This window comes from Stenella coeruleoalba (genome assembly GCF_951394435.1).
Source record: "Stenella coeruleoalba genome assembly, chromosome: 8".
In the NCBI taxonomy this organism is placed as follows: Eukaryota; Metazoa; Chordata; class Mammalia; order Artiodactyla; family Delphinidae; genus Stenella; species Stenella coeruleoalba.
The window spans coordinates 98,620,014-98,636,272 of record NC_137154.1 but is presented as its reverse complement, the minus strand read 5'-3'; the positions used below and the strand labels follow the sequence as shown (position 1 = coordinate 98,636,272).

At 47.9% G+C, this 16,259-nt stretch overlaps 1 protein-coding gene across 4 annotated transcripts in view; it reads right to left on the bottom strand.

Annotated features, from left to right (window-relative positions):
- Positions 1 to 7,922, bottom strand: part of GRAMD1B (GRAM domain containing 1B) — a 247,550-nt gene extending 239,628 nt beyond the window's left edge. For 2 of the 4 annotated variants that reach the window (XM_079930629.1, XM_079930631.1), the window contains exon 1: positions 7,580 to 7,922. Coding sequence is in view for 1 of the 4 variants with exons in the window: in XM_079930631.1 (XP_079786757.1) it covers positions 7,580 to 7,605 (26 nt within the window). In the remaining 3 variants the exon portion in view is untranslated. The remainder of the gene's footprint in view (positions 1 to 7,579) is intronic. The other 2 variants (XM_079930622.1, XM_079930627.1) reach the window with 1 other exon arrangement.
- Positions 7,923 to 16,259: the final 8,337 nt, after the last annotated feature.

The following is a 16,259-nucleotide window of genomic DNA, read 5'->3' as shown; positions in this document are numbered from 1 at the left end:
TTCTCGTCCATCAACTCATGTCTTTCCACCGTCGACACAGGAATCAAATCCATAAAAAGTGTTAATGCCTGTATTCTTCTCTCTCCAATTTCAGGCTTGTGGGTACCACTTTTTATCCTCTCCCAAGATCAGTTGTCCAAACTTGATCATGGTAACGTCATCAGTGCAGGTACATAAGATGCCCAAAGGCTGGGGACTTCCCTGGTGGTCCAGGGGTTAAGACTCCGTGCTTCCAATGCAGGGGGCCCGGGTTCGATCCCTGGTTGGGGAACTAGTATCCCATATGCCCTGCAGCGCAGCCGAAAAAAAAAAAAAGATGCCCAAAGGCTCAATGCCTAAGTTAAATTTGCCTGTTGCTAGGAGATATCAGGCTTCAGACAGAAGAGTCAAAACCTGGCCCTAGAGCTGAACTCAGGTGCAGGAGGCATCCAGATGTGTTAAGAGTGATCATACTTGGGGAGAAAATAAATAGGTAAGATTATTTTAAAGCAATTTTATAAATCCTCTCATCTCATCCTCCACTGGGCAAACACTCTAAGAAAACAGACCTGTTGTCCCTGCTTACCTGTTCTTGCTTCATGACAAGCCAATATAGATCATTCAGATTGGGGTAGGCTAACTGCTAAATAAAGCCATCAGCACAGCCTTATTTACCTGGGTTTGTACTTTCTCAGACAAATAGCAGGGAGCTCATGCATGAAAAAGAGCAGTCAGGACCAGAAATGAACATTCTCTATTGATTGCTGCCAACTGAATTCAAATGGAAGGAATGGCCTTGGCAAAGATGAAGAAAGACCTCAAAAGGTCAAGTACTAGAGACTTGAATCCTAAGGGCTCTCTTTTGGAAGTGGTAGTTTCCCTCAAGTTCTATCACTTTTTTGCCTTACGGAAATTTATTTAGCCACTGGTTTAGCTGGAGCAGCCCACGGGGTAGAGCTCTTCCTTCAGAATAATCTAGGAGGAAAGGAGGGATAACACAGTTATGAGAAGTAGGTATAATGCCAACTTCCATTCAGTATTTTCTTTGACTTAAATGTCAAGAAAACTTGGCAGTGGGTTAACATACCAAAACCTAAAAGAAAGGCAGTAGGTGTCAAGGAAAGTAATACAGTCTGCCTCTCTGTTCTGAATTCATTTAATTAGTTTTGCACAGGTGTCCATATTTTAAGGAATCCCTTGTATACCCCTACCTGCTGAGATACAGAGAACTAATGAAAGCTGATCAGAAAGGCTATGAGAAAAAAGATGGCATTGACGATTTAGGGTAGGATCCACAAGCGAAAGAATGATATCATGGTATTTAAGAATGGATTATAGTGTTTAAAAATAGAACATTGGTTTAAGTCCTGGCTCTACCACTTCCTGTCTATGTGATCTCTGGCATCATGTCTGTATGTCCCAGTTTCTGCAACTATAAAATGTGGATAATAATAATTTATTCCACATAAGGTTCTCATGATGATTAAATAAAATAATAAAAAAGCTCTATAATATATGATACAAATGATATTTTAGTTGTAATAAAATAATAAGGATGAGGAGTTCAAGGTACTTTGTTTACTTCCACTCATGAGATGGCTATGTCAACCTCACCAGGAAAGGGGAAAGTTTTGGATAAAGACTTTGTATCAGCTCTCTACTGCCAAACAACTTGAGGAACTTGTTCTGAGGATTCAATTGAATAAAGACTTGAGCATGAAAAGCTCAGGGTCCCAGCATAGAAGTCTTGGGAAAACATAAGACAAAGCAATGATGGAGACCGTCATGTCTGGCTACAATGGCTATGGGGCTGACACTGTGGAATTGTGTTCAACCGTGAGCACAACGCAGCTGAGAGGCCTGACTGAGAGACAGGGGCTTTATATCTGGGAGGCCGTACTTTAAACCTGATGGTAATAAAAGAAGTCCTAACTTGAGTTCATCTTTTTTCCCTTTTCCCCAAGATGCATAAAAGTGTCCTCGGCTTCAAAACCAGGCCAAGTAAACTGCCCTAACCAGATAGACAAGAAAAAAGAATACAGAGAGAAAACACACATGGACGCCCCATTAGACAGAAAGGAAGGAAACTGGCTTCTGCTTTTCTCTTAATGGACTGTCAATCCTTCGTTTCCCCAGGTCTTTGAACATACATCCATATGGCACATGTCAATGCTCTCAATTGCTCTCTGCTTCAGAGACGAAGATACCTTTTTACGGTCGCTGCAGGGAGTATTCTCTGACTAGTAAGCCTGTTCAGTTCTGGAGGGAAAGATCAGTCTCTACAAGGCTAGCCACAGGAAGAAGAGTTCCTATCTGAGTCCCACTGTCCCATCCATCCTTCCTTCTGAAGTCAGAACTGACTCAATCGCAGTCTTTACTGTTACCCGCTCTTGACTGCTAGACTTGTCAAAACAGCATTTTAGAGGTTAATAGATGGTGAATCATATAAACATTCAATGCGTACGGCAAAAGAGCTCATAAATACCCTATTAGATACAAACATGTGCATGGGAAGGGACAAGTCTTTTGAATAGCCTGTCATTTTCACATCTGCCCAACCAACCTTGTCTTATTAACTAGTCCCCTTAACACGCACTGCTGTTGTTGTTGTTTTTCCTACAAAAGAATGGTTATGGGGCTTCCCTGGTGGCGCAGTGGTTGAGAGTCCGCCTGCCAATGCAGGGGACACGGCTTCGTGCCCCGGTCTGGGAAGATCCCACATGCCGCGGAGCGGCTGGGCCCGTGAGCCATGGCCGCTGAGTCTGCTCGTCCAGAGCCTGTGCTCCGCAACAGGAGAGGCCACAACAGTGAGAGGCCCGCGTACCGCAAAAAAAAAAAAAAAAAAGAATGGTTATGTGCAAAGGGACGTGCATTTAATTGCTACTCAACCTCCCGGGACTTAAGGAAGTAAGTCTAAACCAACCATGTCTAAACCAACAAAGCATTATCTCCTCTGTGTTCTAACCAGGAACAAGACGTACAACATCGTTATTCTTGTCACCTAAGCACTGTCACACCAGCAAAGTACACACGAGCTTCCCTGACCTGACCAACAGACAGGGCAAGCACCCAAATTCTAAGCAAGGCTTCCACTCAGGGCAAGTTCAGCCAAAGTGGACCCTTTTCTGCCATCAATGAGATCTCCAAGGAGAACTGGACCAAGTCTCACAAAGGCTGGAATCAAAGCCAGTGCAAAAAAAAAAAAAAAAAAGGTATGGGAGGGGAAACACTGGGCTCCTCCACAAATCAGTTAACTGGAATTTCTCCTGCTAAGAAGCCCAAGTGAGCCAGTGGACAAGGTTCCTTTCTGGCTTCTGTCCACCCTCCTCCAAGCAGCTCTTCCGAAAGCCCAGGCTTCTCCTGAGGATGCCTTCTTATCTGATTAAAGGGAATATTATGCGAAATATTCAGCCACCCCGGCACTGGCTGTGTGGGTGTGCTGGATAAAATCTGCATGAAACTGCCATCGCAGGTCATTTGTTTAATTTCAATTCTGCACAATGTAAAAATAGAACGAGCTGCCATGAAGGGTTGAGGCTTGACAGCTTCAATGAGAAGAGGCTCCAACAGCACAAAAGCCACGCTGTTCTGCTGGGTCGCCTGCTTCCTCCCCGTGACGGAGGAAAAAGGGGAAGAGAAGAAACCTGAAAGCGAGGTACAGCTTTCACGATATTCTGCTCTTTTCCCCCTTTGCCCCCTTTCTTGCGCTTCTCCACATTTTCCTCTTTACTCCATCTGTTCCCTCTCTCTCCTCGCACTTGGCTTGCTTCCTGTCTCCGTCGCCCCACTCGCCTGCCCCTCCTTCATCGTTTCTACGTGTCATTTCTTTTTCTCCTTCCCGGGGACTGGCTCTCCTCCCCATGCTCCACACCCTCACCGGGGCTGCCCTTGCCTCCCCGGGCTGCCAGGCTCCCGGGGTCTCATCAACTTTTCTAGGAATTGCTCTCCTATACCCTGTTCCCCTCTTTATCCCCTACCCCTTCCACCAAGTCCCAGACACTGAAAATGTTTAGAAAGTGGAATTTCAGAGGTCAGGTAGATCAGATGGCAGGTGAGCTTCAGGGACTGCCTTTTTTCATACTCCCTCATCTAGACAACTATGTTTATTATTCACGGAGCTCAGCAGCTCCTGGCAGGTGCGCAGGCGGGAGGTACCTCGCTGGTCTTGCGTTCTGGACAAATTAGTTTTTAATTTTATTAAGTTTTTAAAAATAAATGCCCAAGTTGCCCTCTCCAGTTCGGACCCCTGAAGCCCGTAGCCACCTCCACATCAACCTTAGCACAATCCCGGCTCAGAAAGGGAAACTTCTCTTTAACCAGGGGCTCCAGAGCTGCGCCAGAAGAGTCCACATGGGTGCTGAGAGGGGAGACATGCTTCCTGCTCCGTTCACCCCCACTGGGGTCTCAGAATGGTCCCACTATTTGACCTAGTTTCAAACCAAAGGATTAGGCTGTTTCAAGTCTGTTAAGACGGCTAATGGAACCAACGCAGTGGAGCTCCTTCTCTGTGCCCAGAACGGGCCCCTCGCCTGTGGAGCCATCTTTCTCTGCTACGGTGGGTTGCCAGGAACCTCCTCTCTGACGACAGAGCTTCACAGTTGCTCTGGGGAAAGCCTATCAGAAAAGCTGGTTAGCGGATCACTAACTCACAGATTCATCAACGTCAACCCACTGAAAAAGCACTCCTATTTTTACTGCTATCTTCCAGATCTGTACTCGAGTCCAATGCCAAGTGTTCCCCTATCTAAAGAACTTCATTTTCACACACACCAAATGAGGCTTCAGTAAATCAGGGGGACCCTCGTAACAGCATATCCCATTTCCTAAAACACCCGGCTCTGCTGTAACACTGTTTCCATCCTCCTGCCTTTTACTGGCCATGTTCATTGATAGGCAGATGTGCAATGCGTATCCACAAAGCAGAGTGGGTACAAGGGCATCCCTTAGAAGCCAGAGTCTTGTATACACCAACATAAAGGGTGTATGGAACCCTGACAGCTCAGAGATACATGTGGTGTTTCTGCTTTGCGCCTGTTAGGGCTCTGGGCCAAGTCAAGGACATGATGAATTTAGTACGATTTGAAGAATAATCATGCCTAGGCAGAAAATGAAATGTGGTTCCCGAGGTACCAATCCACAGGTGCAAAAGGGGGAAAGGAGAGGAAGAAAGAAAGGCTCCTGATCAGGGTTAAAGGACCATGAAAGTTAAAACAGAGTATAAACCAGAGCAGGCACCCCAAGAGAAGGAAGCACCCTCTTGGCCGGGCAATCGGAATGGGTGATAATTCCTAGCAAAATTGTAAACAGCAGCCCCAAACCACAAACAGCTGAAAACGACGTGCCGCCTGCGTGAAAGCAGCAGACGGTGGAAGCAGAGCAGTGGAAATGCCTCTGGACGGCAGCTGCAGCCCTGGGCTGGTGGTTTCAGTTATAGATGTACACACTACAGATGTGTCTGACCGCACAGCCCTGATGGGGGAGTCAACAGTGAGCTGAACTGCAAAGACATCATGTGACTGTGACGGTCCAAAAGCAAAGACAGGAAAGTGGTGGCAGGGACCCCCTTTATTATGTGGTCTCCTTATACAGACGAGATTTCATTCAAGGCCTATCATCCTTGAAAACAACTGAGCAAGAAACCAAATAAGGCACTCACATTTGGTGACGAGGGCACATCAGGGTATTATAGTAGCGCCCCAGTTTGGCTAAGTGTTGATCAGTTGCTCATAATGGTTTCTTTCCACCACTAACACCAAAGCCTGGCCCCAAATCTCCAAAACCTAGCAGCCTTTGAGTGTGGACAGGGGAAACCAGAACTTCCCCATGTCCGCTGGAGACCCTGGATCTCCTGAACACCAACGATGCCCCGCAGAGCTCTTGGCCCAAGTTGCAAGTTGAGGACAAGGTCTTCTGAGCAAGTTACAAAGTACCTGCGTCTAGGGCAGGGGCCTCAGGCAAACACTGGTGACCTCACTATACACCATCAACGGCAGCCAGTTCAAGTTGCAAGAAGCAGTGAAGGTGGCGTGGATAGGGACATCTGGTACGGGCAAGAGACCTCATCTTCAAGTAAGAAACAAAGGCAGAGGCACCGCTGAACAGGCAGAATAAACATTATCCTCAGCCAGAGCACAAGACTGAACTCCTCACACAAGAGATACACATCTATACGCTGCCCTCTAACCTTCTAAACACTGTTTAATGAAAAAAAAGAGAGAGAGGAATGGGTCACATCAGAACAGTGTGGACACCCTTCTTTGAGTGCACCTGTTCCACAGTAAGCCTCGAGATCAGATTAGGGGCAAAGTGGGACAGAAATGCAGCATTTCCAACTTGTTTCCAACATTAGTTTCCTGAGCTCAAAGGGACAGCCCCAGCTGAGATACTTCCCTCCTGAAAAGCCCCCAGGCAGAGGGCTCTTCATCCATAAGCCATCCTTCTGTAGCTCCAAAAGGTGATGTGCCCACGTGGGCACTGGCAGGGGAGACAGCTCAGCCCTCTGCACTAATGTCTTCGTTCTCACCCAGAGTGGTGGGAGTTTTACATCTGTTGCTGTCATGAAAACATTTTATTATTTTTTTTACAAGTTTTTTTTTTTCTTTTCCTTCTTGGATAAAGCTAGGGATCTTCTAAGTATATGTGATGTGCACAGTCCTCCCAACCTAGCCCTCTCCAATTCTGGGTGTGTGATGGAGCTGCCTCTCACAGCTGCTCTGTCCACCAGCACTCAGAGCCTGGGAGTACGCTCCCAGCTGTTGGTTCACACAAGGCCTCGGAGCCTAGGCACCTGCTAAGGAACTTCTGGGGGGAATGAAGTTTCTCCACGCATAAGGCTGGCTGATGGTTGCAAACAAGTTGTTTGGGCTCCATCACCCTCATTCCAATGGCCACACCCTCTCATCCCTTCATCTACTGTGTAAGAGTAACTCCGTTTCTTCTAGAACGGGACTCCATGCATCCCTCGGTCCAAACCAGGAATTCCTCCAATTACTAGACCTCCACCTCCACCCTGCGAGGAAATTAGGAAAAGCAGAACCTCTCCCTAGTCTTATTAGGTACCAGCAGATAAACCGCATGATGTCTACTTTGTCTTTCTTCCAAATCTCGGACTTTCACCATGAGAGGGGAACAGGCACAGACTGATGGGGGTGGCCAGGTGGGGTCAGAGAGGCACTGCCCAGAACAAGGAACGCCAGTGTCCCCAGTTCAAACTTTTGCCAGAAATCTGGAGAGGATCATACACAACGCCGTGCCCACAGCCCTGCCCTCACCACCCGCCTGAGCACGTCTCCAGAACTGAATGGACCATGAAGCCAGCTTAGTTCTCTCTGGAAATTCATGAAGAAGCAGTCGCTCCCAGGGGTTTCCTGGGGACACCAAGTCTCAGGCGTGGACACCACAGCCGCGCCACAATCCATGTTAATAGCTTTACTGTGCCCTCCGGTAACTTTGAGGTCGCTCTAAGAAAATTCAGACGAGAACGGCACCCCCGCCCCACCCTATGTTCCCACAGCTTCCAGGTTCCCGGGGATCCCTCAGCCTCTCCCCCAGCATCCAGGTGTGCCCCGCGTGGGGCTCAGGAAGGTCAGGAAGTTCTTACCTGGCTCTGCTGGGAGAGGCGCTCATGTGGCCTGGCGGGCCGGGCGCGTCGGTCGGCGGCGTCCAAGGCACTCTGCGCTGCCAGCGACCGCTCAGCACGTCTCCCCGGGAGCCTGGCTCTGCGGACAGGAGAGCCAGTGCCACCTGGGGGAGGAAGGGGAGGGGCGCGGAGCCCGAGGACGCGGAGCCCGGCTGGGCTGGGGCCGCGGGGCACCCGGGCGGGCGGCCGTCTGCGCGGGGGGCGGGGGCTCCGGCGGAGGAAGAGGAACCCCCTCCCCCTCCGCGGGCCGCGAGGCTCCCGCTGGCTCGGCGTCTACGTGTCGCGGCGTCGCCTTCCCGCTTTCTATAAATATATATTTGCCCGCGCCCGGCGCTTCTGCGCCGCTCTCCGAGTCGTCCCCGACTCTACCTCCGTGGTTTCCGCTCCTCTCACTCTCTCCCTCCTCCCCTCCCCCTCCCTCCGCGGGTGAAGCCGGCCGCCTGCCTGGATTTTCCCGGTGTTGCCTCGCTCCAACATTTAGCACTGCAGTGTAACTCGGGGACACGCGACCAGACAGTTCCTTTAAAACCAGACCATCAAATTTAGTGCGGAAACCAAGCCCAGAAGTGCAGCTCCCCGTGGCTGGGAGGAGGCGTTAGCCCGTTTGAAAGCCAGATCGCCGCGTTCCACGCAAAGCTATGAGCAGACATGTGAGGAAGGCGAATGGCAGAGATTTGCACGAGTCCACAGGTGACCTGCAGGGTCTCCAGAATGGGGCGGAATCTGGATGGATGGTGTGGGAATCTGGGTACTGCAAAGCAGGACAGGACCTGACGAGTCATCGGGTTCAAAGCCCTCATTTTGCAGCTGAGAAAACTGAAGCTCAGAGAGGTGCATTGACTGGCTCAGGGTCACACAGCTAGCGAGGGAAGTGGAGACCTTTAGTTAATGCGATTGTCAGGGCATTCACGTTTCCGTACCTAAGAAAGAACTGTCTGGGTGTGGAGGGGCCCCAGAGGGACAGTGTCAGTCTCTTTCATTCACTCTTACCCAGGGCACCCATGTCTCAGGGAGCTCACCTGAGCCCAGGAAGAAAACATAATTAGCCAATTTACAGGTTAACACTCCATTCTCACCAGAACCACTTCTAAAGCCACCCCGTCTTCCAGGAAGGCTGTGAAGAAGGAAAAGCACCAAAGGAGCAGCAATGCTTAACCCACAAAAAAGTGAAATGGCAAATCCTTCTTCATTGCCGTCTTCCAGAGACCCGGCTAACAAGATCTGCTTTAAAACCCCCATTTTCCACTTATGTTTTCCACTTTCCTCTCCATCCTGCACATCATTCTGATCACTCTCTGACACAGATATTTACACATTACACACAAAAGAGCACACATTTTCCCCCATCTGCTTCTTACGCCTACACTAATACTACCTGGCAGTATCAGCCTATAAATCAAAGGGGCTTTCTCAGTGGAAGACTGGTGAGGGGGTCATAGCATTAATTCCCTTCCCAGAAGATGTTATTATGCCTGGCAGAGTCTTCTCACATATGTCCTTCCCTCGGGCATTTCACGACCTCAATGACAGAGCTCCTCTGGAAGGGCTTCCCACTTCTGGCCAGGTGGGGTCCAATATTTTGGATGCACTCATATACTCTCTTTGGGGAGCTTATGACAGCTATTTCACAAGTATGTGCACCGAGGTAACTCAGAGAAAAATGAAACCTCCCCAGGAGTTATACTGTAAATCAAGAAGGGGTCCTTTTGTCAAATGCCATTAAGAAGGAGGTAGCAGAGTGAGGAAGAGTGAACTCTGAGTAGGTACCCCAGCACCACCCTTGACCAGATTTGTCAACGTGGACAATTTACTTAACCTCTCTAAGCCTTAGTTTCCCTACATGAAAACTGGAGAAAGTAACCAACCTTGCCCCAGGGGTAAATGAGATTCTGAATGCACACTGCCTGGATTGTGCTACGTCTTAGCTGTTACTCATATTGTTCATATTGCTTTTCAGGGCCAGACAGTCCTCTTAGCGACCTCATACTTACACTTACTAGCTAGGTAACTCTGACCAAGTTGCTTAATCCCTCCCTGATTCTCTCTTAATCCAAGCTATCTTAATCTCCAAAATGGGGATAATTACATGTCCTTTGTAGGACTGTTAGAGGATTAAATTAAATAGTGCACGTCAAACACCTAGCAGGGTACCAGATACATAAAGGACATCCAAGATAATATATTCGTTCCAGCCTCTTCATCTCCAGTTAACCAAATGTGTAATCCTGCACAAGTTAACTTTTCTAAGCCTCATAGGACAGCAAAGATTCATATAACACGTGCATATTATCCGGTACATAGTAAGTGCTGAATATATGTTAATTACCTCCCTTCCTTTTGAAACTGCTCAAAATTTATTTTTACCTGGAAGCATTCCCACCACATCTCAGTCACTCATGATCTCATTCATTCTTTAGTTATACCAATTTTGTTGCATTTAAATGTGTTTACATTTTTCTCACATCCCCTTATTTATTTAGCAAAAATTTCTTGAGCACTTATGTGCCGCCAGGCACTGTGCTCTGCTCTGACATGCATGTATTTCTTTTGAATGATTTTAAATTCCCAGGAGCTGGGAACGTGTTTTAATCTTTCACCACCTCCTACAGATGTAGCCATAGTCAGAGAGTCATTGAGCTAGAAGGAGACCTAGAGATTATATTGGCTGACATTCTCATTTTACAGCCCAGAGTGGATAATTGATCTATACACAGTTTAATGCTGAAGATGGTGGTTTCTTGCCTCCTTAGCCAGTGCTCTTTGAACTATGCAAACTGTTTCATGAACACCAGTTCTTGCCAGCTGTTGCATGAACACTAATTCCTTGGAATGCTAATAGGTGGCACTCCAAAAAAGAGTTCTATGGTCAAGTGTGTTTGAGAAATAATGGGTTAAAGAAAGTAAACCAAGTTTTATTTTGTTTGTTTGTTTTTCCTGACAGACTTTTCAGAACCTTTATTATGTTTATGAGCATTGTGAATTTCCAAAGGATATAGTGCACCTCACTTGTTCAATGCAGTCAGTCAGGAAACCCTTTCTCATAAAGCATTTGGGGAACTAGGGATCGAACACACAGATTTAGGGAACACGATGATGAACACTGGAAATACGACCAACCAATGTGACTGCTCTGTTTGTGTGACCTCCAGAGAAGAGTCTAGTGTTAACACATCCTGGGCATTTGTCAGTCCCTTTTCGAGGTCTAGGAACTTGTCTTCTAGATGCGATCCTCAGATGAAGGGGGCATGAGTCGCCATGGGTCCCCTCTTCCCTGAGCAACTTGCTTGGCGTGGGGAACGGGACAGACTCATCACAGCTATCAGGACACAGTTCTTCCTTCCCTGCTTTGATTCAGAGCAAGTTTCCAGGCTGCTTGGGCTATAGAGCACAGTGGTTTGAACGTGGGCTTTTGAGCTAGACAGTCCTTGGGTACCAGTCCCATCTCTACTTCTCACTAGCTGTTGGATATTTATTAGGCAAATTGCTGAGCCTCTTAAGCCTCAGTTCTTTCATTTATGAAATTAGCATAATGATGCTGGATGGAAATAGTGCACTCAAACCCCTGGCACAGTGCCTGGCACAGAGGAAGCACCCCAAAACTCTGGCGGTATTACTAAGAATGACAATGGTGTATGGTAGAGTACTTGTGGCACTTAGTTGTCAACAGATAGCACAGTGATACAGCTGAGTTTTGCTGAACCCCAAAGCTCAGTCCTTCTCCTCTTCCTTCTCCCCCATCACAGGGTTATGCCAATTATAGTCACCCCATCAACTACTCTGCTCCCTCAGATCTGGGAGGAAACTAGCGGTAGATACACTTTGAGCAAACTCAGAAATGAGCTAAAAAGGATATTAATCACTGACATAAAAAGCTTCCTTTAATTGAGCAGCTGCTAAACACCAGACACTGAGCTAAGTGATTTCTATTTCTGCTTCTGTTCATTATCTATTTATGTCTCTATCTGTCTGTACTCCTTAACAACCACTTGAAGAGGGAAGCGTCCACCTCCCCATTGTGAAAATTTAAAAACTGAGGTTCAGAAAGTTTATGGGGCAAGAGGCCAAATTCACCCAAGGGCAAAATGAGTAACTACCAGTTCCCTGTTGCCATTCCAGTCCTCGGGGCGCATAAGTACATTGTGTGTTGATGTGCTGTGGACTAGAACACACATTGTGGGACGTGGCTGAGCTGGGATGATCTCTCTCTCTCTTATGGACGGGGCAGCTGTGGAACAGATGTTAATTAATGCCCAGTTAAGTAAGAAATGGAGCCAAGAAAATTCCTTTCTCAGTTGCTTCCTCCAAGGAAGGGCTCATTGACTGGGCTCTCTGCCTGTCAGCCTATTATATGTGAAGGATGCAGGACTCCCATTAGCCTACTGGAAGAAGCTATGCTTATTGTGCTAATCTTCTCACAATGTATGTAAGTTGAGTCATTATGCTGTACACCTCAAGCTTACACAGCGCTGTGTGTCAATCATATCTCAGTAAAACTAGAAAAATAAATAAAAGGAACTATGGTATCAGGGGATCAGAGAGGACATTTTATATAAACAGAGAAATGAAGATATAATTTCTTCCCACCAGTAGCAGGAACCCAGGCATGTGGAACCAGGACAGTGAATTAATGCTTCCTCTTTCCCTTTCACTCTCACCCGCAGTATCCTTTCAGACTTCTCCACCCCCACCTCATCCTTCATCCCTGGCAAGAAAGCCATGCCCAGGGTGAACATGTGACTCCTTCCAGACTAAATCTTCCTAATAACCCGTAGTTCACTCTTCCCGGTCTGTTCCTGATGGAGTCCAGTCAAAGCACCAGATACCCTTCGGCTGCATCCTCAGCTGAGAAAAGGACTGATTCTGCCTCTTCCAGGAGATCAGAACCCTAAAGGCAGCCATGGCTGGCTCCAACTCCTGGCAGAAAACATAACCAGGCTATTTTTTTTTCAAGGGGATTTGGAAAGAAACCAAGCTAATAAGAGACAAAAGGTACGAGAAGAGAGAACAACTTTGCTATTTCCTCAGGTAAAATATAACGAGAAGCTTCTGTGATAAAAATTGCACCTGCATGGCTGAGTTTGGAGGGTACAGAACCTCCCAAAGTCCACGTTCTCTCACCAGAGAATTCTACTGTGTCTGTGGTTCTCAGAAACACCTGCTGTGTGGCTATGTGGGCTGCATGTATTAAGGGGCTGGGGTGCAGGATGGGCATAACCCTAACATCTTATAATAACTACTACAGCGCATCAGATCTTGTGCTGAATGCTCACAGTATAAGATTTGCTGGGCTTCCCTGGTGGCGCAGTGGGTAAGAATCCACCTGCCAATGCAGGGGACACAGGTTCGAGCCCTGGTCCAGGAAGATCCCACAGGCCGCAGAGCAACTAAGCCTGTGCGCCACAACTACTGAGCCTGTGCTCTAGAGCCCACGAACCACAACTACTGAGCCGGCATGCCTACAGCCCATGCTCTGCAACAAGAGAAGCCACCGCAATGAGAAGCCCGCACACAGCAACGAAGAGTAGCCCCCACTCGCCGCAACTAGAGAAAGCCCGGGCACAGCAATGAAGACCCAACAGCAGCCAAAAATAAATAAATAAATAAATTTATATATTAAAAAAAAAGATTTGCTGCCATCCTTATTGTAGTCCTCTGAAGTTACTTTCATTATCCCCACTTTATAGAAGAGAACACTGAGTCTATCAAAGGTTAAGCAACTTGGCCAAAGCCACGCAGTATTTGATGTGGCAAATAATCATCTCAGCTACCTCATATTTCAAACATGTTCTTCCTGGATAGCGAACAATCTTGTGAGGTCCGTCAAACACTTCTCCCAATGTGCACAGCGAGGAAACTGAGGCTCAGAGAGTGGAAGGAAGACTACTGAATTCAAACAGGTAGAAACCGACACAGCTGGGTCTTGAATTTTAGGCTTATTCTACCACTGAGTCATGCTAGCAAACAGAGACTTTCCAGGTTTGGGGATCCTGATCCCCAAGAATCAGAAAACACGTCACTCCTTGAACAATGCCCCTGCTAATATTCCCATGACCAAGCCAGTCACCGTGAACAACAAATGCTAGAGGGGAAGAAAAGCCACAGAAGAATCCCTGGGATTTCCAGTCACTGGGCAGGAGGTTCCAGGAGCCGAATCTTCTTTGTTTCTGTCTCTCACGGACCTTCAGGCCAAAGGTTCAGTTTTTCCTGTGTAGACAAAAATATGAAACATTAATGATCACAACAATAAAAGCATACCCTCTTACAAATTTCAGGCACTGTTAAAAGGGATTTACATTTTATTTACTCATGGAATCTGGAGTCATGCTATGATGTAGGGACGTTATCTCCATTTTGTAGATGTGGAAAATAAGGCACAGAGAGGTGAGGGAACTTGCCCAATTGCAAACACTGCTAGGAAGGATAGAGATGGGATTTAAACCCAGGGAGTCTGGTGCCAGGTTCCAAGTGCAAAAGAGCTAGTGGCTCTCCAGGATATCATTAGCTGCTCTGATGAGGTCCTCTGGGCACCAGTTTACCAGAATAGATAAGGGAGACCCTGGGGGTAAATGCCTGCATCTGAGGGAGGGATGCTCTGGGACCATCTTTCCCCCTCCTGCAGGCTGGTCTTTGCCCACAGGCAGTTGGCTAATTCCTCTGCCCATCTCCCTGCCAGAGTCACCAGCTGCCCCTTGTCAGCCCAGCACAAAGGGAAGCCAGATTGGCTGGGTGTGGGGTAGAGGTGCCTCTCCCTCCTCTTGCCAAGCAGGGGACTTCTCTTCCCCTCCCCCTTCTCCTGGGAGCGCTCATCTGGCCTATATCACCAGCTGATGTGTGCTTAGTAAAGCCTGCTTTCAAGTGAGGGCAATGGGATTCAGTTCCCAGAACCATGTCTGTTAATCCAATCAGGGGCATTTTCCCTGATTGTGAACACCCCGCAATCCTGCAAGATCTGCTTTGAAACACAGCACCACCGGGAGTGCAGCCACAGAGGGGGATCCGGCATCTAGGCCTCTCTTCGTGGGCACATTTGACCTCAGGGATTTTAGGATGACTTCCTCCACCCTCCCTTTCCCCACTGGGTGTTGTGACACATTGTTGAGAAATACAGGCAAAAGGATATGGGTGGGGTATGGGAGAGTGGCAGCCTGAAGTGGTGGGTAAATCAGAGCTCAGGAAGCCCAAACTCAAGTCCGAAGTTCACCGGAAACAAGATGTTTGAACTTGGGAAAATAATTTCTCTTCTTCAGGCCTCACTTTTCTCACCTAGAAAATGGGAGAGTGGGATTAGATAGACCCTGTGAGATTCCTTCCATGTTATGTGAAATGGAAAGACTCCTCTAAGGGACACTTTTTTAAGGAGACGATGGGAAAGGTTGGTCTCCATCCCACGGCTCCTTCTCCCGGGGCATCTCCTAAAACACGGAACTCCTGTCCTCCAGGACTCCACCATCGACAGGACACGGTAGGCGCTGGGCAGGCTGCTGGGCCAAAGTCCCTATTCCTGGAGGAGGGACTACAGGGCTTCACTTTGACTCCACGCAGCAGGTGCTCGGAGTCTGGGTTCTGAGAACTATCCTGTCCCAGGCTCCCTGATGCTCTCAGCTGAGCCTCCTTGGCTGCCAATCTTAGAGTTAGGTCTTTATTTGCCTTCTGACTTTGCTTTCCTCTTCTAATCAATACAAAGAAAAAAACCTGATGGGCCCTTACGGGTACAGGCAATTCGCTAATCAGAACTCTGGTTAATAAGCTTTGCAACGTGAAGTGTCTCACGGAGAAAGTCTATCAGGCCGCTCAGCCACGTCAGGCTCTCTCCCTGACAGGCAGTGGCTACTGAGGACTTAGATGCTTTATTTTTAAAAGGCTTTTTCTGGCTCTAATTTCCTCTACTCTGAAAGAAAAGAGACGAGGCTAAAAAGAAAACCAAGTCAGAGCAAGTGAGGGAAAAGCTGAATTAGGAAACCAACATGGTATCTTGGGGTGTATTATAAATCTCAGGGGTGGGTGCTGAGTCTTGATTGGATGGCTTCGAACCACACTAAGTATGGTCCCAAATACCTACGAGCAATCAATAAAGGCTTTTAGTACTGAGGACTGGTGATGAAATGCCCTGTCCTTTGTCAAAGTCCCATCACTCATTCTCTGTCCCCAGGTGTTTCGCCTAATGGCAGGGGCCACCAGAATTCGAGTTTGGCTGCAGGACATTGCAAACGAAGAGTCTAGGACCCAGTAGTTAAGTCTTCTGCCACAGAGGAGGCCTGTGCTTGGGGACAGATATGGCAGCAGATAAAGAGAAAAGCCCATCCAGACAGATGGCACACGACATCTGGAGGGGATGGTGACAGGCACCAGGCAGTGATCCAGGCAGGGAGGTCCCCAAACGGGAGATGCTCTGAAAGGAGGAGAACAGTGACAGCAACACGAAGGTCTGTGGGGTGCCCAGCTTCTGGATCCCACTCCAGAAAGGGCTACGGAGGAGAAAAAAGGGTCCTAGCCCAGAAAAGCTGGGTACTGGGAAGGTTACAAAGTCAGGACCATTTACAGATGAGAACACTGAAGACCAAGGTTACATCACTGGCACGTGGCAGAGCTGGGATGCAAACTCAGGCACCCAGGACCCAGATCCTGGAGACTTCACCCCTCT